The following is a 22,075-nucleotide window of genomic DNA, read 5'->3' as shown; positions in this document are numbered from 1 at the left end:
CCTGTCCCCAGCCTGCGGCCCTGTCCCCAGCCTGCCCGCCCCTGGGAGAGCACCGGCCGGCTGTGCAGGTGCCTGGTGGCTGCAGCCCCCCTGCCTCACAGCCTGTTCCGCCAGCGCAGGGCCCTGGGGAGCCCCGGCTTGCCCAAGCAGCGACGACTGCCGGCATCTGCAGCCCCCCAAGTGGACGAAGGGGCGGGAGCGCACACGGCTGCGGAGGCCCAGGCAGGAGACGCTGCGGACTCGGCCTAGGAGGCGGGCACCCTGAGGGGGAACGCTGCTCCGCTGCTCCGGGGTGTCTCCCACCCAGGCCGCAGCCCTGACGGGTGGGCGGCCCCTTCCCTTCGCCCCCACCCCTCCCTGCTGGGAAGGAACGCTCGCTCACCCGGGGATGCCACCGGCCTCCATCTTGTTGGCCACGGTGACGTCGGTAGACCACACGTCGTACTGCCAGCGCTTCTGGCCCAGGACGCCCCCCAGCACGGTGCCCGTGTGCACCCCCACGCGCATGTCCACTCCGGTCTTCGTCTTCTCTCGCACATACCTTCCAGAGACACGTGGAGAGGGGGGCTCAGCCACGGCCAGAGCAAGGTGGCCAGCCCTCCACGCCCTGTGGAAGGAATTCCGCACAGGCTTTCCTCCCCTCCAGGCCGAGGGGACTATCGGGCGCCCCACAGCTTTCTGCCTGCACTTGAGCTGGGTAACCCGTGTAAGGGCCCAACAGGCTAGACTGTACCAAAACTCCACATCATAGGCTCATGTGACGATGCAGGCAGGAAACCACAGGGTGCCCAGCGTCCACCTGTGCCAGGCACTGTGCCAGGGCTCATGTGCAGCGGGGAAAGGTGCCCCGTGGTGAGGGAAGTGGAGGCCAGTGATCCTGAACTCTCTCCCCGCTCCCCTTCCAGTGCAGCATTTGTCTCTAGGCCAATGTCAGAGGAGCTCTAATCCAGAAGACGGTAACAATGCAAAACTGCTCTCTGGTGGCAAGGTATCCCCTACCTGCACCCCCCCGCCCCCCGCACTGGTGGTGGTGCGGGGAGAAGCCTCAGCAAGGAGCCTCCTTCCCTCCCGGGGCCTGATCCAGCCAGGGCCTGTCTGGTAGGGCCTCCAAGCCACTTGTGGTGTGACAGTGACAGGGAGCGGCTTGGAGGCACGAGGGGGATGAGTGCAGTGTCCTCACAGCTCGCAGCACTAGAGGCGGGAGCCCTGGCTGGGAGCCCAGCACAGAGGCCAGGGTTCCAGTCCCACACGGCCACACACGGACTTCCTGCCCGGGGACGGACCTGGAGGCCCCCAGAGAGAAAACACCGAGAAAAGGGATGGGATGGACAACCTGGTGGGACCATCCAAATGAGTGGGGAGGTGGTGGTGACACACTTTACCATGACTGCCACTTCTCCAGAAACCTACAGTGGATGGAGGCCGGGCCCCTCGGAGGCTGTGGAGGGCTTGTAGCCCCTCAGCCGTGAGGAAGGTGAGCCACGTCCCCACTTCCCAGAACTGGGGACTGAGCCGCCTCCTGGTAACACTCACATGATGTGGGGGCCTGGGGTGCGCTGGGTCCCTGTGACAGACCACTGCCCCTCCCCCCAGAGGCCCCCCACTCACGAGATGGCCTCCACCATGGCAAGCCCCATGAGGATGGAGCAGACGGCGTGGTCCTCCCGGTAGTCGGGCAGGCCGCAGATGCAGTAGTAACAGTCCCCTAGGATCTTAATCCGCAGCTGGTGGTATTTCTGAAAGAACAGGGTGTGGGGTGTGACTGAGTCCCTCCTGGGCATGGGGGACAGGCAGACAGCAGAGTGCTCAGGGTCGGAGGCAACCGTGGGAGCCAGGGAGGGCCAGGCCCAAGCCACGAGGGGGGGCCCCCACCAGAAGTCGAGTGAGGCCCCCGTACTCACGGCCGCCAGCTTGTCGAAGCGGGCAAAGAGCTCGTTGAGCAGCTTCACGAGCTCCTGGGCACTGCAGGCAGAAGACAGCTGGGTGAAGCCCACGATGTCCGCGAAGAGGATGCTGCGAGGAGGGAGGGCGCCGCCGTGAGGCTCCACACAGTGTGCCGGGCTCCCCCCACCCAGCTCCTGCTCCCGATCACAGGCAGCCGGGATCACCCCCGAGTGGGGCCTTGCTCAAGCTCCAAAGCTGCGAGACCTCGGCACTTCCAGGTTCTGATGTTCAGCTTACCCTGTGGGCCCCTCCTCTATGGGGTCTCCTCCCCCCATGCTGCCCACTCCTGGCCCCAGGATGAACCTGCCCCTCCTGGAAGGAGCATGGCTGTTAGCCCCAGTGCTGGCCCTGAGTGGGGACAGATGTCACCTCCACAGTGAGGTCTGTATGACAATGAGGCCAGCCCCCACATCCATCTGCAGGACTGCTCCCGCAGGGGCTGAGGCTCACATTGTGAGGACAGCCTGGCTTCTAGTCCTGGGTGAAGACTCTCGAACCCCACTGCGCATGGCCAACCCCACAGAGTCTGGCCCTCATCCCGCTCAGAGCACGGGCCCACACGCTGGCGCACCTGACGTTCTCGTGGCGGTACATGTACATGGTGTTGAACTGCTGCTGGTCCTTCTGGCTCTCGTCCTTCTTCATGTCCTTCAGCATCTCATCAGCCACGTGCTTGGGCAGGATGGAAAGCATAAGGTTCTCCTGGAGGAGGAGGAGAGGGTTGGCATGGAGGCAGGGGCTGGCCTGGACCCTTCCACGGGCAGGTTTGGACACCTCCGGCAACAGACGTGCGCCAGGGCCAGCTGACCCTCTGGGGGCCTTCCAGCCTTCCAGCGCAGACCACACGCTGGGAAGCAGCCAGAGGCCCAGGTCAGCAGCTTCCTGTGCCGAGCAGGCTCGGGGCTGCACCTGAGCATCTTTAGGGCCCTGACTGGAGTCAGAAACCATGGGAAACCCACACTTCCCTCTGCACCTCTAGAGCATCCTCAAGGGCCACAGGAAGGCGACAGTTCCCGAGTGGGCCTGTTCTTGTCTAGCCCCCGCGCTGGGAGCCCAAGGGCAGGACTCTGCGTCACCCGCCCCGCATCACACAGAGCAATCACTCGGGAATTCTCACTCAACATGACTGAAGAAGACCTACTGCCCACCAGATAGCATGCTGGGTACCAATGCTACCCAGCGAGTGAGTCTCTGCTCTCCTCTGAGGCTGAGGGTCTCATGGGGGGACAGGTGAATGTGCCCACTGCAGCACAGTATGGTAGTAAGTGCCAAGACAAGTGAGGGAGAGCAGGGCAGGGGAGGAAGAAGGAAGGAAGGGTGCCAGAACCAGCAGGTGTGTCGGGGGCAATCGGGAGGACTTCCTGGAAATGAGGTCTGAAGCGTGAGATGCTGAGGACATCCTGTCCTACACAAGGCACAGAGAGATCTACGTCCCCAGGTTCAGGGACCTGCAGGTCTTCCAGGGGAGGCAGGAATGGGGAACCACAGCCTAGGAGGTGGGTTTGGACAGCAGCGGTGGGGGGCGGGGGGGGCAGCACACTGCCACCTGTGGCCGAATCTGGCTGCTGAGTGCTCGATTGAGGTCTCGCTGGCCCCCAGCCACGCTCGCTTGTCTCCATGCCATCTACGGCAGTCTTCTTGCTGCAACAGCAGAGCTGAGTTGTGACAGAGAACATATGGCCTGCAAAACTGGAAGGGCTCTCCTGGTCCTTTCCAGAAAACATCAGCTGACCCCTGGTTCTGCACCACGATGGGCCTCATGTGCCAGGCAAGGAAAGGGCCTCTCCTCCTCGAAAGCTGCAGAGAGGGACCAGGGACCAGGGCAGAGGGGTGTGACACGGCAGAGTGGGGCAGGGTGACCAGTTACAGTCATCTGGGCAGAGTGAGTGGGACAGGTCCCTGGCTGGGGCCTCTGGGTGCAAGGTGCCCGTCTCTGGATTAAGGAACAGAGAAGCAGAGAGATGAGAGGAGAGACAGGGCTGGTCTGGGCCACGCTGCAGGCAGACGCTGAGCTGGCCTGCGGGCTGAGGCTGCGGCACGGGTCAGGTTGAGCAGCAGGGGACCGGGCAGGAGACAGCCCGGGGAGGAGGTGCCAGGAGAGGAAGCCAGGCTGAGAAGCCCAGGCAGGGCACCCTGCCCTGTGCCCGGAGAGGGGAGGCCGGTGATGACGGGTCTGGTGGAGAGAAAGCTGAGGTCGCAGGTCAAGCTGAGGTTTGCAGGTTGGAAGGCAGAAAACGTCAAGGGGTACAGGAAGTGTGACTGGGGTGAGGCTGACCTGAGGCCTGGGCGGCAAGGCAGCAAGACCTGAGGTCAGCCTGGGAGAAGTCGGGGAGGTGGGGCAGGTGGTGGGAACAGGAGGGGACAGAGAGGCTGGGTCTGACCCCTCTGGTAACGTGGTTCTGAGTACCCAGGCCATGGGGTGCAGAGGTCAGCCGACAGACAGGGAAGAGTAAGGCAGGAGGTTGCACAGGAGGTCCAGGAGTCTAGGCTGCCAGCTGCGGAGCCACCTGGGAGCAGGGGTGGCTGGAAAGCCAAGAGCTGCCGCCTGCGTCCTCAGTGCCTGAGGCCTGACCAGGGGTTCCTGGACCACAGGGAAACCAAGGCTGCGGGCCCAGGCCTCAGCAGGGACGCCAGCCTGGTGGGTACAGGAGTAGGAGACCTCGCCTCCCACCGAGGCCTGGGCAGGGGGAGGGCCTTGTTCTCTGCTGTATTCCGTGAGCCCTGTGGCAGAGGATCCAGCTCTGTGTCTTAAGCGCACCCGCTCTGGGGCAGGAGAACCAGGTGTGGAGGTTCTGTTCCTCTTCTCAGGATGGGGCAGCCAAGAGGCCCCCAGGGTCTGGGGCCCCCGTAAGGCAGAGGCCTGGCACCCACCTCCTCCGGAGAAGACGGCTGTGCTGTAGGGGCAGCCCATCCCCCCGCTCCCAGGCCAGTCTGCAGATCAGGGCCCCCGCCTGCTCAGCCACTGTACAGCAGGAAGGTCCTCGCACTTGTCCCTCCTGCTCGTGGCAAGTGACAGGAATGACAAGGCGCGTGCCCCTCGGCCCCGCATGCCCAGCTCTAGCCTGAACCACTCAGCGATCACTATTATTCTCCCATTTCCCCAGCTCGCTCTCTCGCTGCTAAAAGCCTCGCAAGTGGCACCACCGCAGGGGAACGAGAAGCCAAGATAATGCAGCGTGTTCTGCCGTTGCCGAGCCCAGGAAGTAGCACCGGGTCTCCCGGCCCCACAGCCGGGCACAGCCAGAGCGGGGCTCCAGGACTCAGGGGCTCCGTGCACCCATCCCTCTGCCCAGTGTGTGATGAGGGGGCTTCTGGAACCGAGCTAAACCCAAGCACCGTGGAGCACGTGCTCAGCTTGGGAAGGACAGGGGCCACTAGGAGGATTCTCAAGACAAGCCGGAAACCCGGGGCCTGGCCAGCAACCGGGGCAGCCCAGGGGGAGAGCTGCTGGAGTCCTGGGGGTCCCAGCCCACCCACAAGTTCCAGGCCCTGGTCTGGCGACCCCCGGACTGGCAGGGATAGGACGGTGCAGTGGCAAAGCCACCGCAGGCTGGCTCTGGGCCACACAGCCTAGCTCAGACCCCTGTCCTGCCACTGACTCACTGCACGATACAGGCTACTGCTAACTGCCCCGTGCCCTGGTTTCCTTGTTGGTAAAGCAACACGAAGTGACCCCTTCCCGTCCGACACAAGGGACAGCGCCTGCACACGGCAAGGGCTCGATATACTGCAGCTGTTGTCACCTGAGAAGTGTTACTTGGGGGTGTGGTGACAGCAGGTGCCTCAGGAAGATGAGGCTTAGACTTCCTCTGGGCTTCCGAGTCACCCACAGATTTATAGCTTAAGCATCCCAGTGGGGCGTCCAGGGGGAGCAGAAAGTCCTTGAGGTCACTTGGCCAGGCCTAAGGACTCTATCTGGTCCAGGGCACAACGATGAAGGGGATATAAAGATGTGTCTGCCTTTCTCTCCTGCTCTCCCTCCATCCCCTCCCCGCCTTGCCATGTGTGCACACAGGTGCTCCTAAGGGTAGGAAGAGGTAGATGTGCGAAGACCTGGGGGAGGGCCGGCCGGCCTGGGGAGGAGGGCACTCAGGTGTGCGAGGGAGGGGTCACGGGACACCAAGGATCGGGAAAGTCACGATGCTGTGCTGGGCTCCCGGCCAACCAGCCAGTGCAGCCCCAACAAGCAGCACCCACGCGGTCAGCCTTTCCTGCGCTCTCAGACCCTGCCTCTAAACCCTGCTCCTCCAGAGGAGCCTGTGGGGGCTCCCTGGGAACCAATCCAGTCCTGCGAAGTGTTTCTGGCCCCTGACCACAGTCCCGATTTCCCTGAAAGCACAGCCAGGCCCCTTGAAGGGCACAGGGCCACCCAGAGCAGCTAAGGCATGTGGCTTGGTCTCCCCAGAATATAGGCAGAACCCGCTCTTCCTAAAATAGCAACTACTGTATGTTTCAGAAGTCATAAGAATGTTCCAAGCCTCTGACCCATTAATGTCTCTCCTGGGACTTCTTCCAACCGAAAGATCCAAGGGAAGTAAAAAAGACACATGTGCAAGAACTTCAATGCAACGTCACTTATACTTCTGGAAAAGACCAGGCAGCCCAAATGCCCAGCAAGAGGCTCCTTCAATGGGGGCACATCCTTCGGATGAATCTCGAAAATGATCATGGTGACAAGAGCGGTGATAAGAAAATGGCCAAAGAGAAAAAGACACAACCCCATATCCTGAGGAGATGCAGACCCACGAGTGCCCCTGAATCAAGGCAGAAGAGTATATGCGCAGGACAACAGGGTAATCTAACCTGGTAAATAAATGGAAGCCAGAGAAAACTTGAAATGTTTTTCAAAACTGCTGTATGGTTACACTACTGCTGCTTTTTTAAAAACACGTTTTAAACTGGAAATAAACAGACAACTTCCTGTTGCCGCCAGCTGTGACCCTGACCCCAGCTTGAGTGTAATGAGCAGATTTCTTAGAAAGGGAAGGACCCTGCGAGTCCACTGAGCCGACTCCGGACTCCCATGTCTGCCTGGATGTGAGCTGAGGAAGGAGACTGATGGTCTCAGGTTCGGAGCCAGGAGGGGACCCCCACCCCCCAGCCCAAGGCGGGGTGGTAGAGGTTCTCACCGAGAGCTAAGTGACAGGATGATCACCCTGGGCTGGTTCCTTTCTGTCGTTCGCAAATAACTGCCACTCGACCAGGCAAGTGGACACTAGCGACCGGTATCAAAACGGTCCCTCTTCCTTGCTAAAGCTTCCTCATCTGTCCTATAGTTTCATATTCGTGTAATACTGCCTCTATTTGGCAGGTGACCAAACCAGGGTGTGGAGGGATTAAGTGGTTTATCCCAGGTTCCTCAGAGTTAGTGATGGATCCAGAACTAGAACCCAGGGCTCTTGGGCCAAAAGAACGGGTGGGATTTTCTTGTTCGCCAGGGGATGTGCTTTTCACACACCAATTCTCTCATCCACGTTGGATGCTATTGTGCTGCAAATGTAAAGGGAGAGGAAGTGCCCAAATCTTCTCTAGTAAGGACCTGACACAGCTGCTCTAGAAACCCCCATGAGGACTCTCCCAGTGGGGGAGCCCACTGGAACATTCTGTGGGCCCCAGTGCTTGTAGACTTGTGTGGGGCCACCTGGCTACTCCTGAGGTGGGTCCTCCTTACAGAAGGGGACCCGGCTGAGACCTCTGGGTGCCTCAGCATGGCGGCCCAGCAATGACCAGACCACCCTGGGGCCTCAGGGAGGGCAGGCAGGGCCAGTGGCAGCTGTGGGAGTTCCTTCTGATGGGTCAGTAGAGGAGACGAGACTCCTGGCTCTCCACAACGGACCCTGGGCAGGCCACAGTGACGTCCCTCAGCCTCAGGACCCCCTCCTCGCTGGCAGAGGGGAAGAGAAAGGGGTCCACCCCACCTAAGTGATGGCAGTGGACCTTGAATGTAACCAACAGGCCCAACAGGGCTCGGAGATGCCGAGTCACCCCAGAGCTGTGACAGACGCCAGCTGTGGCAGCTTCAGAAGGCCTCCCCCATGGCACGTGCACAGCACGACGCCAACCCAACCGAGTGCAAGGGGCCCAAGTATGGTTAATATGGGAAACTTGGCATCATTCCACCACTGCTACCAGGAGAGGACTCTACGGCGAGTCCCTGGCCGTCTGGGCTCGGGGAGGTACCTGGTGAGTTGAGCCCATCCCTCAGGACCTAGGGCCCCTCAGCCCAGTCGGGCCTTCTGAGCGGCAGCCTCCACATCACCTGAGGCTGGTTCCTCACAAGGCCCAGATACCCTCAGGCAACTCGTGACCACTCTAGGAGCATTCGAGAACAATTTCCCTGAAGAAACAGTTCACCTAGGTCCTCGTTAGGGAGTGACCGCAAGGGGCAGGTGCCTGAGGCCAGGCATCAACGGTGGGGCCGAGGGGCTGGGAACCCCCCCAGAGAAGAGTGGGCGCTGCGGTGACACAGAGCAGCCTTCAAGCCCAAGGCTGTGTAGAAAAGGAATGGCGCTCGCCCTGGAGGTTCTCACGAGAGGAAGCTAATGAGGGAAGGCTTTGGGGAACAGACTGCTGCTTCCAGGGCACGAAGAATGTTCTGAGAGTCAAAGCAGCTCAAACAAAGAATGTGCTGCCCTGAGAGCTAGCGAGCTCCCGTCCTGGACACTGGGTGGGAAGCCTACGCATGCCACTCAGCAGGAGGGAGTCACCCACGGGATGGAAGACTGGCCCAGGGCCCTGCAACTTGGGTCCACACAGACCGAGAACGTGGGTAAGCTGCCTCGCGTGGTCTCTCGGCCCTGCAGAGCTTTGATGGCTATCCTAAAAATACACACACACACACACACACACACACACACACACACAGTCAAGGCCTTGACCTCTCTGGAAAAAGAGCCAAATGAGGCAAAAGAAAGAACAAGCCTTGAAAAGGTCCAGTAGGCTTTCTGGGTAGAGCGAAGAAGTGACCCAAATCCCAGGGGGAAGCACTGGAGGCCCGCTCTGGGGGCTGTGCAGATGTGGGGTGGGGCAGGGGGCTGGCTGGGGTGCAGCGTGTGTCCTGGGCCCCGGGCAGGGATCTGTAAGCACTGCTGCGCTGCTCAGGTGGGCCGTGAGCCCCTGACCGGGGCGGTCCGTCGCATGGCCTCCGCCAGGCTCTGGGAAGGAAACATCGAGCCCGCTTCTCAGCGGTGACTCACGCCAGGCCTCGCCTTGGTGCTGGCCCAAGTCCGAGGCAGAGGCGGAGGCCCGCGTGGTTCCCAGCAGCCCTGATGAGGCAGTCAGGAGTTAATTACAGCAAGGTGGCCAGCAGGGATTTGATACATGAGCTTGGCTGCTGAGAAGCTACGTTTCTGCAACATCCTTGCCAAGGGGCAGGAGGAGGGAGAGAGACTTAAAATGCAGAGTGAAATCAGCAGAGTCCAGGTAGCTGCCGGGGGGCGGGGGGGGGGTGCACATCTGCATGAAGCAAGCATGTGATGTCTGCATGCTGTGTCCTTGTGTGCCCACGTGGGTCCTATGTGTGTACTATGTGCACGCGCACGCACACACACACACACATCACCTACAAGCCATCACAGGGTGTGAGCAGATGCACAGCTGTCCACAAATACATCTGCTCTGGGCCCGATTTCTCCAGACTCTTGGAGCTTCCCAAGCCACTTAAAAGCCAAAAACGGTCAACGGATCCCAACAGGTACCTGTCCTGGCCCAACCAGCTGAGCAGAAGAGGCAGCAGAAAGATGGAAATGAGGAGCAGGAGGACCTGGGCCGCCCGCCCTGGGAGGTCAGCACCCAGACAGCTCACCTCTCCCTGACGAGAGGGTGAAGGGCCACAACATGTGGAACCTGGAAACCCCCATGCTGCCGTGTGCATGGGCCAGGCAGCCACCATCTAGACTAGGGACCCACACGGGCGGCATCCAAAGACATGGTAACCACCTCACCCAAAGAACAGTCACTGGTTATCTCTGCAAGTCTCCAGGAGCTCAGATGGCCAGGGTACTCAGGTCACCTGGGGGTGACTGGTCTCACGGGGCAGGAGTGTTTTGCCATCTTCAGCAAAGGGCTGTGGGAATTCATAGGGAGCTTAAGGACCAGTGTCTCTTGAAACAAGACCTTCCAATGTGAAGACAGGCTCTGAACCAGCATCCCCAGAGTCTCACAAGTTGTCAGTTCCAAGGAGGAAGCAGAGCCACACTTAATCTCAGCCTTGGGGGCAGGGTTGGGGGGAGCCAGACTAGCAGGTCACCACCAGGCCATATCATCTGCAACAGTGCACAAATCACCCAGACCCTGGGTCAGCCCAGAACTCTGACCCTGCTGGAGGAGAGGAGGGACACTAAGCCTGGGACTCTAGTGACTTGCCTGGACTCCTATATGGTCTCCAGTGACAGGGGCTACTGTGTGGGCCAAGGTGACTGCAATCTCAGGAGACATTTGGGCCCTTTGGGCCCAAAGACAGCCGCGTGCCTGGTATCTGCAGCCCTCCCCTAGTGTGGTTGGCACAGAGCAGATACTCCTCGGAGGTTTGCTGAGATAATGAGCTGTCAACCAGGAGCTGTGGCCCCAGAGGCAAGCCATCACCCTCTAGAACAGCACTGTTAGAACTTCCTGCAATCAAACCAATGCTTTGTAGCAAAACCGTGCTATCCTACATGGTAGCCACTGGCCACTTGTTGCCACTGAGCAGGAGATGTGGCTAGTGCAACAGAGGCACAGGTTTTTTATTTTTACATTTTAGCTCATTTAAATGTTAATAGCCACATATGACTATATGGGCTCCCACATCAGCCCATATAGCTCTAGAACACTGTAGCAAGTAAGTGAGGTTTCTGTGCCAACTCTGGTAACAGAGAGCCTTTGCCTTGAGAAGGAGGCTGAGGCCACATCTGTGATCAGTGGGGCAAGACCCGCAGTGGCTACGGTGGAAGCACAACCACGGGCGGAAAGCAACAGCTCAACCCACCCCAGGCGTGAAGGTTCCAGCGGGTTTACAGATTAGCCTTCCACCTGTGAGGGTTGCTGGTGGTTTGGTTTCGCTCTCTTTGCCTCCTCCCTGCGGAGCAGTAAGTCTGGCCAATGTTTTCCTGAAGGTAGCTCCCATCTGCCTTCACTCTGCAGGCCTTGGCTCGGCTGGCCCGGCCCAGGCCCTGCCCCAGTCCCTCCCGTGAGGGCGCTGCGGGAGGAATCGGTCAGCCGCGCTTACCTCGCCACCTCCACACTCAGCCCTCGCTAGCCCACCTCCGCCTTTCCACGCGGGTCAGGACTCCATTCCCCCCAGCATGCACTGGCCGGCGCCCAGCCCTCTTCTTGAAAAACCCACCCGAGAATACCCTCCCTCCCCCCATCGTGCTAACTCCAGCTCCCAGCACGCTTCTCTGGGCCGCCACCACCTTCCCGGGCCCTGGGATGCGGACTCTGCAGCGCTCTACTTTGTGCTCACAGGCTGTTTTCTTGCTGCAGGTTCAAGAGAGCCCCAGAACTGCAGCATCCCAGCCGGGCCACAGCCAGATCCTGTGGTTCTCCTGCCCTGTGTTCCTTTTGCCGACCTGGGCCTGTCGCATCGTGTTCCCAACCATGCAGGCCTGGACACAGAGGGGCTGGCTAACCAGAGGCAGTCACTGCAGAAACGGACATTTGTACAGAGAGCTGCTCCTCCTTTTGTGCTTCTTCTGGATGGCTTCTGGAAGGCCCTGAGAGCCTCTGGGGCAGGACTCAGCCCAGCACCTGGTAGCAAAATCACCTTCCACTACCTTTGAGTACAAGTGATAAGTGTTCCCCACGTGCCCTTTGGCTGCCAACTTTCTCTGAACTCCTGGGCTTGAGGCACTGTCCTACTAGGCCCACCATCCTCACCCCTGGAGGGCCCATCAGGGGCCTGCTGGCCGTGCAAGTAGCACACAGGATAAGATGTGTCTCATCAGCTATCTTCCTGGACGTAAGACTGACTCTCCACCCACCACCAAACACCTGTGCCTCTCACCATCCTCCTCCTTCCAATTGCCTCCCAGCCAAAATCCTGATGGCCACCATGGACTCCCCACTCTCCCACCTCCCGTGCCACTCAGCAGTGAATCCTGTTGGCTCTGCCTTCAAAAAACACCCAGAATCCTTCTTATCACCTCCATCCCGGTCTGAGCCACTATCCTCTCTCCCTAAAATTACTGCACTGCTTCTTATTGGTCTCCCCACTTCCACGGCTATCCCTTCTCCACCAGCAGGCAGACTAATTCATTTAAAACCTATAACCTATGATGCGTGGGTGGCTCAGGGCATGATCCCAGGTCTGGGGATCAAGTCCCAGGTCTGGGGATGGAGTCCCCACATCGGGCTCCCTGTGGGGAGTCTGCTTCTCCCTCTATGTCTCTGCCTCTCTCTCTCTCATGAATAGATAAAATCTTTAAAACCTACAACCCTCCAATGCCTCCCATCTCCCTCAGGGGAAAAGCCATGGTCCTTACAAAGCCCTTAAGACTGGACCCCCACCACCTCCCTGCCTCACCTCCTACCTCTCTTCCCCATCACTTCTACTCCACCTGCACCCTCTGCCATAATGTCATGTGAACATACCTCAGAGCCTTTGCACTTACTGCTACCTCTCCCTAAACACTGCATGGCTCACACTCTGACTTCTGGTCTCTGCTCAAATCTCACTTTATCAGAAAGCCTTCTCTGGCCACATGATATTAAATGGCAGCCTTCGTTCACCCCAGGCAATTCCTCCACTCCTTCTCCTGCTTCGCACACCACCTTCCTACCTGATAATAGCATATGCTCATTTATTTAATATCTGTCTCCCGCACTGGAATCTGTTCTGCTTACAACTGTATCCCTAGTGCCAAGAACACTGCCCACAGTATTTGTGGGGGAAAAAATGCTCTCTTTTAGACCTTTTAACAATCTCATTCCGTTCCCATTTTCACAAAGGAACAGGCTCAGAGGCAGCCTGGGTGGCTCAGTGGTTTAGCGCCACCTTCAGCCCAGGGTGTGGTCCTGGAGACCGGGGATCGAGTCCCGTGTCAGGCTCCATGTATGGAGCCTGCTTCTCCCTCTGCTTGTGTCTCTGTCTCTCTCTCTCTCTCTCCACCCCCCCTCCCCGTGTTTCTCATGAATAAATAAAATCTTAAAAAAAAAACAAAAAAAAGGAACAGGCTCAGAGGGCATAAGTGACTGGCTCGAGGGCATATGGCAAGTAAGCAGGCTGGTGAGGATGTGAATGCAAGTCTTACTCTGGAGCCCTGTGTTGTTGTATCTTTCTATTTTCTAAGGCAGTCAAATACTCACTTTTATACAGAACGTCCACATTTTTAAGTATTAGAAATTTCTCAAACTCTGTACAGGTCAAACAAAGCAGATACCCACAGGCCACATGTGGTCCAGAGATGACACACCTGAAACTCCTAAGACACAGAACAGAACAGAAGCCCTTGCCAGGAGGGAGTGTGTACCAACCCTCTGCTGGGTTTGCTGTGATGATTCAATGAGATAATCCAGGAAAAACACAGCCCAGGGCTTGACACAAAGTCACTCCAATAAACTACCCCCTAACTAAACAAAGAGGTCGGTCCTCTAGCCAGAAAAAGGCAGGGATGCACCACAATCCTGGCCATACCAGTCACAGACAGCAGACCCTAAATCCAGGGATAAATATGCTGCGGGAGGATGTGGCAAGGGCTCTGACCCTCCAGGGCCCAGCAGGGCCCCGGCTCGGAAGCCACAGGGTCAGACACAGCGCTGTCTGCAGGCCCGTCACCGCCACCAGCGCCAGGGGCTGCCTGACACAGCACACGTCCTCCCGCGGCCACGAGCCCGCCAAGGCTTGAGAACCACCTGTCCTCCTCTGTGGGCTCGTCACCTGCATTATCTACAACGTGGGTTTGTTGTGCTGAACCCTGAAGCGTCAGGATGGAGAACATTCTATGGAATCCAAAAGGTCGGGGTTGGAACCAGCAGGAGCACGGGTTCCTACTTGGCGCCATGGCAAACTCGCCTTCTGGTTTTCCTCAAACCAAGACGCATTCGAGGCTAAAATCAAACTTAAAAAATATTAGATACGTTCATGAGTGGGTCCGCGAGGAAGCTAAGACAGCAGGTGTATCTCGAGGTTGATGGCAGGGCGCGGGGCCCTCTGCGGCGGTCTAGCGGGCGAGGGTCTGTCTGGCCCACGACAGAGGCTGATGGCTGAGAGCCTGGCCCGGGCCACCCCGCAGGGAGCCGGGGCCGCCTACCCCCCCACCCCCCGCTCTGCGCCACCTCCCCGCCCCGCGCGGCCCCCAAGAGGCAGGCCCCAGCCCCCACGCACGTGCTCGTGCTTGGGCACCAGAGGCCCGACCCCAGGGCAACAGGTGGCTGGGCTCCATGTGTATGTGGCTCTGTCTCGCTGTCTGTGGGTCTGTCTCTCCCGCCCCCAACCTCTCATGAGGCTACCCTCTGCCTTACCCCCAGAGCGAAAGGCCTTGAAGGGGATGGCGAGGAGGGCCACGCAAGGAGACGGCGAGGAGGGCCACGCAAGGAGACGGCGAGGAGGGCCACGCAAGGAGACGGCGAGGAGGGCCACGCAAGGAGACCAAAAATGGCTGAGCTTACGAATGCAGCACTCCTGAGTCCCAAGCTCTGGAGCTCCCAGGCGGGAAGTCTGTGACTCTCAGGGTAAACGGGTGGCTCTTCCCTCCAAGGCCTCGAGGGCAGAAGGTCACCCTTGTGACCCTTGCCCTTTTCCCTCACCCGGGGTGAGGGAAAGACTCTGGCATGAGGAAGAAATGCCATCTCCCTGGTCACGGTGACCCTAGGCGCTGGGTTGGAGGAGGAAGAAAGGCAGAGAAGGGGTGGCCCTGTCCCGCATGGCCCCCGGGAGCTCAACAGGAAACCACCCAGCGTCCACCTCCAGCGTGCTCCCCAGGGTGCTCCAGAGAAGGTGACCCCACCCGCTGGCCCTCACCAGGGCCGGAGGATGCTTTTATTACCTAGAACCGACCCTGCACAGCCAGCCCTGGGCTCTCCCTCCTCACCTCTGACGGCTGGGGCTGAGGGCAGCCCCCTGGTCCCCGTCTAATTGAGTGTGGTCCAAAGGAAGTGGCACCTCTGCCCTCTGCTGTCGCCTCTCTATCCAGGCCGGCATCCTCCCTGGAGCACGCCCCACTGCCTGGGAAGGTAACTGAGCGCGAGATCCAGAGCAGCTCACTGTTCTGTCCTCTGTACCTGGTGACAGGTCCGTGCTGGGCGGATTTCCTGTGTGCCTGCTGTTACCAGGTGGCAGCTGGGGCACTTAGCAACCCTCAAGGTGCCCAACTAAACCCTGGAGTATGGCCACATGGCAATAAAGAAAAACAACTCCAGTTCTCCAGCGTCTGGGCTTCCTGCTCTACCCTAACAGGCCCATGGAGCTGGGGAGACCGGAGAGAGACCCCACGTCCACCCTGATGCCCTCTGTGTCACAGGCAGATGCCAAGGTCTGCCTACAAAGTGAGCTATGTGATCTAGCACACTGCTGCATGCCTGTCAGGGCCACCCTTCGGGGGCTTCAGTCCACGAGGACCTCAGAGGGTGAGGCCCACTCCGCCCGGAAGAAAGGAAACTGCAGCTAGGGAGCCCCCAGCAGCCCAGCACCTCCATCCCACTTCTTTTCACTACCCAGACATGCCCACCTGGGAGACAAAGGTGGGGGGGAAGCCTGCATAGCAAGGCTTGGGGGTGCTTTGTACCTTCCTGGGGCCATGGCTGGTAGTCCATCTGTCAGGACTTGCCTGCCATTAGCAGGAGGTTGGTCGAGGTTGGTTGTCTTCACAAAGGCTAGTACCACCCCCCAGGTGAGAGACAACAGGGTCAGAGGAGGAGGGGAGGAGGAGGAGGAGGCCACTCAGCCACCAGGGCAGGCCTTCCCCTCAGCACAGGGCACTTCTTCCCAAGGAAGCTTAGAAAACAAGATAAATACACGCTGACATGATAAAAAGTAAGTCATGAACCGGGGTAACTAAAATTCTGAAATGAAGCCTCCTCTGCAAAGGATATACTGAGCATATTTTAATTGGGAATTTTTAAAAAGACATTTAAACACTGTGAGCTGCTAAGGTGGCCAGTGACCTCAAACAGCTCCCCAGACAGAAGCCACATCCCAACCAGTTTCTGTTTCATCTCCTAGGACTTTCTGCAGCTCTTTCTAGCATTTTCACATCTATGATCCTGTTTTAATTCTCCCCAGAGGTCTTCGCAGGAGGACAGTGCAATGGGATGGCTGACCTCTACCCTCTTGTTTGCACTCAGCCCACCTTCTTAGGAGGTAAAGTCAGTCCCACTCCCCAGAGAGGGATGGAGCTGGGTCTCATCCTAGCTCTTGCCCCTCCCCACCAGCCAATGTCTCCAGGGCAGGAGCCAGCGTGACAGCAGCTAAGAGCTGTAAACCAACCCACGGTGATTAGACTCATCTAAATGATTGCTAAACAACTAACTTCATGACCGTGGTATACTCTTTAATCCTATTTTTTTTCAGAAAACTAAACTGAACACCGGAACAGGCAGCGTGCTAAGATCGCACGGTGAGAAGGTGGGAAGCTCCGGGCTCACTGTCCCCCAGAAAATGCTAGAGGAAGTGATGGACCCAAAGCCCAGGTCCACGCTCAGCGGTGGGCTTTACCTCTGGCACAGCTTTCAGGCTCTGGTGTTGGCCACTTTGGGTAGCGTGCACAGGACAATGGGGGAGTGGATGTGTGCAACGACACCAGGCGCCTGACCTTACGAGCAAGGAAAAGAACCTGGTGCTCAGGGCTGTCCCTACGCTCACCAGGGGCCATTCTGTACGGTTTTAAAAATCAAGCTTGAGAAAAAAAAAATCAAGCTTGGGTATGGGATTTTCTTTTGGAGTGATGAACACGCTTTGGAGCTAGAGGTGGTGCTTGCACAGCATCAGGAAGGGGCTCAACCGCATGTTTTCTATAGTTAACTTGACGTTATAAGAATTTCACCTCGATGAAAAGGAGAAAGAAAAATAAGCAAACATGGAAAGTTCTGAAACCTTTTCTAGCTGAGAGCACAATTTAGCACATTGTATTTTTTAAACTTATTTTTAAAAGAAACACCCAAACAATGGAAAGTTTGGGTGGTCTTTTCTATACTTCTATCTTCAGATTTTTGTCCAGCAACAACAGTATGATAGGAGACAGCTTAGGTGCCTCCTAGGTCCAGGCATCATGCTAAACAGACATTTTACATCTAGTGTCCACAGGCCGTGTGACACAGGCATACAGGCTCAATGATCTGGCTCTTGCTGCTATTCTTAACAGCTATCTATGAGAGTAAGGTGTTACTTCTATAATCAGTTTAAGATGGCTAGGACACTCTCAAAACACAAAAGAAGAAAAAAAGACTTATAGGAATAATTCCCTATCAATGTTTCTTTTTTTCTTTATACTTGTCTGTGTTTACCAAATACTGTACAATGTACGCTAAAAAAATACAAACAAGAAAACCTCTCCCAAACCTCAGCCTACCTGGCTGTGACTTGACCCAAATGAGTAAAGAGCAGGAAACTGCTCACGGGATGCCACTGCTGCCATGTGGGTATCATCCCTGCCACTGGGGTTCTCAAATAGGCATTTTTGGAGGAGCTGTAGGGTTCCATATCCAAGAAACACTTTCTCAGTAAACAAGGAAAATTAACTGCCTAAGTGCATTCTTGTTCATCACTGGGAGGAGTATAAATTCTTTGGACCTCTAAATGAGACAATTCGGTAACATTTCTCAACATTAACAATGGATGTGTCTGGTTTCTCAAAAATTAGAACTACTACATGACCCAGCAATTCTACTTCTGGGTATACACCCCAAGGAATTGGGAGCAGAGAGTCAAACAGGTACCTGTCCACCCAGCTCTGTTCATGAGAGCTGGGAGGTGGAAACAACCCAAGTGTCCATCCACAAGTGGGGGGATAGACAGATGTAGTATATGCAGGCAGAGAGTATTATTCCACTTTAAAAAAGAAGGAAGTCCCAACATGGGTGGTACCACAGCTCAACTCTGAGAGGACATTATGCTATGTACAATAAGCCAGTTGCAGAAGGACATGATTCCATTTATCATGAGGTACCTAGGAAATGTAAACTCATACAGTGATAGAAGGTAGGACGGTGGTGGCCAGGGGAAAGGAGGATGGGGAGCTAATATTCAATGGCCACAGAGTTTCAGTTTGAGATGATGACTAAGTCCTGGAAACAAATCGTGGTGAAGGTTTTACAACACTGGGAAGGTAACTTAATGCCACCCAACTCCATACTTAGGAGCCCAGTTAAATAATGTTACTTCCCTATCACGGAATACAATGCAGTTGTTAACAAGGATGAGGCAATGCATCGTAGCCTTAGAACCCTCTTGAAGACAGCAGGTGAAAGATCTGGTGAAGAGGGGATATAGTGCTTGCATGCATATGCAAAGTCTGTGTCACAGATCTGGAAATAAATGGAATCCCGAAAGGGTATGTGAGACATGACGGTGGCTGGCTGAGGGATGGCAGAGCGGATGGCCGTGCAGGGAAACTTATTTTCCATGGTGTAACCTTTGGGATTTTATTCCATGTACACCTTCCTAATTTTATACCATGCATGCTTTTAGCTACTTAAAAATTAACTTCAAGAAATTTAAGATAATGTCCAGCCTTTGTTTCTTGCCACTATAGAGGATTCCAAGGCAGAGCAGAGGGGTGAGGTCCTGGAGAAGAGGGAGCCTCTTATGAAATAGTCCTTCTAGGGTTTTAATTCAAACTATTTCCTAAGAGGAGGAACAACAGAAACCAGCTCTCAGACTAACACCCAGACCTAAAGCTTCTCAACCCCACACTGGATCAAGGTGAGCTGCAAGAGAAATAAATCTTCTCTGGAGAGAGACATCCTCCAGAGACCCTACTATTCTCCATACATGATATTCAGCATTTAATTTACCCAGAATTTTTTTTTTTTTTTTGGAAAAAGGCCAGGATGCCAGGAGATGGCAAAAATTAATAGGGAAAAACCCAAAATCAATAGGGAAAAGCAGATCCATTGATATATCAGATACGCAGCTGTCAGAGCCTTTAAAATGTTTCATATGCTCCAAAGAATTGATGACAAAAACAGAGATCTTAACTAGAGAATTGGAATCAGTTTTTTTTTTCTAAAGTAAGTGGAAATTCTTAGAAATGAAAAAAAAATACAATACTGAAATTAAGGATTCAACAGATGAGCTCAAGCCTTGATTTAACAAAGCAGATAAGAGGATTAGTAACCTGGAAGTAAGGTCAGTAAAAATATTCGGTCTGAAGCCCAGAAAGAAAAAAAAAAGAAAGAGATTTATGGAACATGGTAAAAATGTCTAATAAAGACATGTAGAGTTCTGGAAGGAAAGGGTGGAATGAGGCAAAAAGGTACTGGCTGGAAATTTCAAAGCCGATGAAAGACGTCAAGCCATCAATTCAAGAGGCTCTTCAAATACCAGGCAGAGTAACTGCAAAGAAAAGTGCTAAGCACATCATTATGAAACCGTGGACACCAAAGACAAATTGTAAAAGCAACCGGAGGGAAAACACACATGATTTTAAAAGGAGCAATAGTGTGTCTGACAGCTGGCATTTCAACAAAAATAGTAGAAGCTGCAGGATCACAGAATGATGCCTTCAAAGGGCTCAGAGTAAAGCAGAGTCAACCTAGAATTCCACTTCCAATAAAAAGCAAATTTCGAAACTGAAAGCAAAATAAACACATTTCCAGCAATTAGAAAGAGAGAGAATTTATCACCAAAAGACCTTCATGGGGGATCCCTGGGTGGTGCAGCGGTTTGGCGCCTGCCTTTGGCCCAGGGCGCGATCCTGGAGACCCGGGATCGAATCCCACGTCGAGCTCCCGGTGTATGGAGCCTGCTTCTCCCTCTGCCTATGTCTCTGCCCCCTCTCTCTCTCTCTGTGTGTGACTATCATAAATAAATAAAAATTAAAAAAAAAAAAAGACCTTCATGAAAAGTGACACTACAGGGAATTCTTCAAGAAGATGGAAGCACAAAAATGAAGGAATGAATGGAGAATATCCGCGAGGGCAGGATGGGGGCAGATGTGCATACTGGCTATTCGCCGTGGAAGATTGCAATCAATCATCTTTTGGGGCTTCAAATATACGTTGAATTAAAATACATTACAATAGCCAGAAAGTCTGGGCGAGGGGAACTGAGTGTTGTGAGGTCCTTGCAACTGTGACCAAAAAGGTAAAGGTACTAATTTGGGGTAGAGGCAAATGCATCATGACTGACACGTATTGACATTATTTTATTCTTGAAAGATATTCTGATGCATTGAGTAAAATGCATGTTGTCCTTAAGTGCATCAAACTCACTAAAAAAAGCAAAAAAAAGCAAAAAAAAGCAAGGTCAAAAATCAAGTCCTGACAGATTTTAAAGGACTGATATCATACAGGGTATGTTCTCCGACTGGAGCAGAAATAAACTAAAAATCAATAAGGAAAATATGACCTTAAAAATTCCCTGGATGGGCAGCCCGGGTGGCTCAGCGGTTTAGCGCCGCCTTCAGCCCAGGGCCTGATCCTGGAGACCTGGGATCAAGTCCCACGTCAGGCTCCCTGCGTGGAGCCTGCTTTTCTCTCTGCCTGTGTCTCTGCGTCTCTCTCTCTTCTCTCTCATGAATAAATAAATAAAATATTTTTTAAAAAATTCTCTGGATGCTTGCAATTTGATTAATGCACTCTCAAATAGCTCATGAATCAAAGATATCTTGATGGAAATTAGAAACTAAAGAACAATGGAAAAATAGGACATAACAAAATTTGTAGAAGAAAGTGAAAGCAAGTAATGAGGGAAACCCATAGCATTAGGTGCCTGTTTTAGAAAAGAAAAATGCTAAAAAAAATTGCTAACATTAGTTAAATTCCATCTTGAGAAGGTAAAAAAGAACATGATGCTAACCCTGAAGAAAGCAGAAGAAAATCAAAGGTAAAAACATAATGAATTATGGAAGTATACAAAGAAAGCAACAAAAAGGCAGTTCACTGAAAAGGCTCAAACATTAATAATCCTCAGCAAGACAGATTAAGGACCAAAAAAAGGGCACAAACTACTAATATCAGTAATGGGAAGGGAACAGCGCTACAAATCCCACAGACAAGATTAAAAAAAAAAAGGATAAACATGTCAAAAATGTGTCATGTGAAATGGATAAGTTCCTGAAAAAACAAAAATGTTCTATAACTTATACAAAAAAAAAAACAAACCCAAAACCAAAATCCTTGTACCTGTGAGGGAAACTGAATCTCATAAAGAGAACTCCTGAGCCACAGGGCTTCACTTCACAACTCTGTAAAGAACCTGTATGTTCTTCAAGCTCTCCCAGACTAGAAAAAGAAAGCACTTCTCAAATTATTTCCGAAGTCGGGCACAATGATGATGCCCAAACCTGCCAAGGACACGAGAAGAGAATAAAATTGCAAGCAGATCTTCCTGCAGTCACGAGTCCTAAAGGAAACACAAGCAAACTGCAACGCACGGTGGTGCTGGAGGGCTGCAGAATCATGCCCCTCCTATTGGTAACAGTGCTTTTCTCGTTTCCAGAGGGATTCACTTGTATTGTCTCATTTTCACCAAGGGTTTTATTTTCACGTATACTTTACACATAGGGAAACTGAGGCCCAAAGAGGTGAGGATGCTATCCCAAGGTCACACGAGTTAGAGCTGGGTGAGACAAATTCATTCCACTTGATGGATATTTACAGGCATCTGCTGTGTCCCAGCTAGGCCCGGGCAAGGACGTTTGTGTCTCTCCTATCACCGTACCTCCCTTCTGCGTCCCTGGACTTGTTATTCCTCCAGCCAATGTCCGCTCTGCTGCTGTGGCCCTGGGCAGGCACCAGAGTGGAGCAGCCGCAAGGCCTGGACAGGCTGCTAGCGCCCCCTGGCTGCTATGTGGCGTTCAGGAGTCCTGGAACACACAGGAGTGGCCCTCTCCGCCAGGCCCCAGGCTCCAGATGCTGACCCTGCCCAGAGGGGGCATCAGAAGATGCCCATGCACCGTATGGCCTGTGCACTGCAGCCAATCATCACCATTTCCAAGCTCAACAGGCTACAAAACACTTGTGTCTGTGTTTCTACCTTCAGGAAACCCTACAAGAC

General features: G+C 54.7%; 1 protein-coding gene across 1 annotated transcript in view; it reads right to left on the bottom strand.

The window, feature by feature from the left end:
- Positions 1 to 22,075, bottom strand: part of ADCY3 (adenylate cyclase 3) — an 81,389-nt gene that overhangs the window by 19,458 nt on the left and 39,856 nt on the right. The window contains exons 4-7 of the mRNA XM_072767541.1: positions 2,516 to 2,646; positions 1,902 to 2,013; positions 1,609 to 1,736; positions 383 to 541 (exon numbers count right to left, since the gene is read on the bottom strand). Of these exons, the coding sequence (XP_072623642.1) occupies positions 383 to 541; positions 1,609 to 1,736; positions 1,902 to 2,013; positions 2,516 to 2,646 (530 nt within the window). The remainder of the gene's footprint in view (positions 1 to 382; positions 542 to 1,608; positions 1,737 to 1,901; positions 2,014 to 2,515; positions 2,647 to 22,075) is intronic.

Source organism: Vulpes vulpes, chromosome 8, assembly GCF_048418805.1.
Source record: "Vulpes vulpes isolate BD-2025 chromosome 8, VulVul3, whole genome shotgun sequence".
NCBI lineage: Eukaryota > Metazoa > Chordata > Mammalia > Carnivora > Canidae > Vulpes > Vulpes vulpes.
The sequence above is the reverse complement of the archived record's forward strand: the minus strand, read 5'-3'. Positions and strand labels throughout refer to the sequence as shown.